The sequence below is a fragment of the Antrostomus carolinensis genome, unplaced genomic scaffold, assembly GCF_000700745.2.
Source record: "Antrostomus carolinensis isolate BGI_N321 unplaced genomic scaffold, ASM70074v2 scaffold2445, whole genome shotgun sequence".
NCBI classification, from domain to species: Eukaryota; Metazoa; Chordata; class Aves; order Caprimulgiformes; family Caprimulgidae; genus Antrostomus; species Antrostomus carolinensis.
In genome coordinates, this window is record NW_010316896.1 from 12,234 (window position 1) to 12,986 (window position 753).

Consider the following 753-nt stretch of genomic DNA (forward strand, 5'->3'; position numbering starts at 1 on the left):
GCACGCAGGCAGAGCGGCTCGCCTGCCATTGCCGGGGTCTGGCTGTACCCCGAGGCGCAGGACGGGCTGTGCCTGTCTGATTTGTCTGAACTCCCATCTACACTGTCCCCGACAGGCTGAGGACAGACCCGGAGCCGTGGTGGTTCGGCTGTACGAGGCATACGGCAGCACAGTTGTTGCCTGGCTCCAGACTTCCCTCCGCGTTAAGGAGGCGATGCTGTAAGTCCATGCCGGAGGGCTGGCGTGTGTGGGGATGACAGAGGGCGCTCGCTTCAGCCTCACCTGCTTCTTTCTTCCCCAGCTGCGACCTCCTGGAGCGGCCGGCTGCAAGGGGCTGTCTGCTGCTGGAGCAGCAGGGCCTGAGGCTCTCCTTCACACCCTTCCGCCTGCTCTCTGTCCTCTTAGTCCTGAGGCAATGACGCCGTCAGTCACCTCTGCTAACCTGGACCGACACTGTGAGCTCAAATTGCAGCCTGAGGCTTCCCCCATCCCAGGGGCTCGGGGAGCAGCAGCTTTGCACAGTGGCTCCTGTGTCTCTGCCTTCATCTTGTCCAGACCCTAGTGCAAAGACAGTCGTTCCCCTCTCCCTTTGCCTGCCTCTTGCACTGCCCTTGCAGAAGGGGAACACAAGTAAAGAGAATTATGTGAAAACAAGCTCCAGCCCGTTTTCTTATTTCCAGATAACTGCATTGATCTGCCTCCTCCCAGGGGCTCTGTTGTAGCTGCTGCTCTCTTAGTGTCCTCTTCAGCAAG

General features: G+C 59.5%; 1 protein-coding gene across 1 annotated transcript in view; it reads left to right on the forward strand.

The window, feature by feature from the left end:
* Positions 1-419, forward strand: part of MAN2C1 (mannosidase alpha class 2C member 1) — a gene marked incomplete at its 5' end in the record, with an annotated part of 12,487 nt that extends 12,068 nt beyond the window's left edge. Inside the window, 2 exons of the mRNA XM_010168372.1 lie at positions 116-219; positions 302-419. Of these exons, the coding sequence (XP_010166674.1) occupies positions 116-219; positions 302-419 (222 nt within the window). The remainder of the gene's footprint in view (positions 1-115; positions 220-301) is intronic.
* Positions 420-753: the final 334 nt, after the last annotated feature.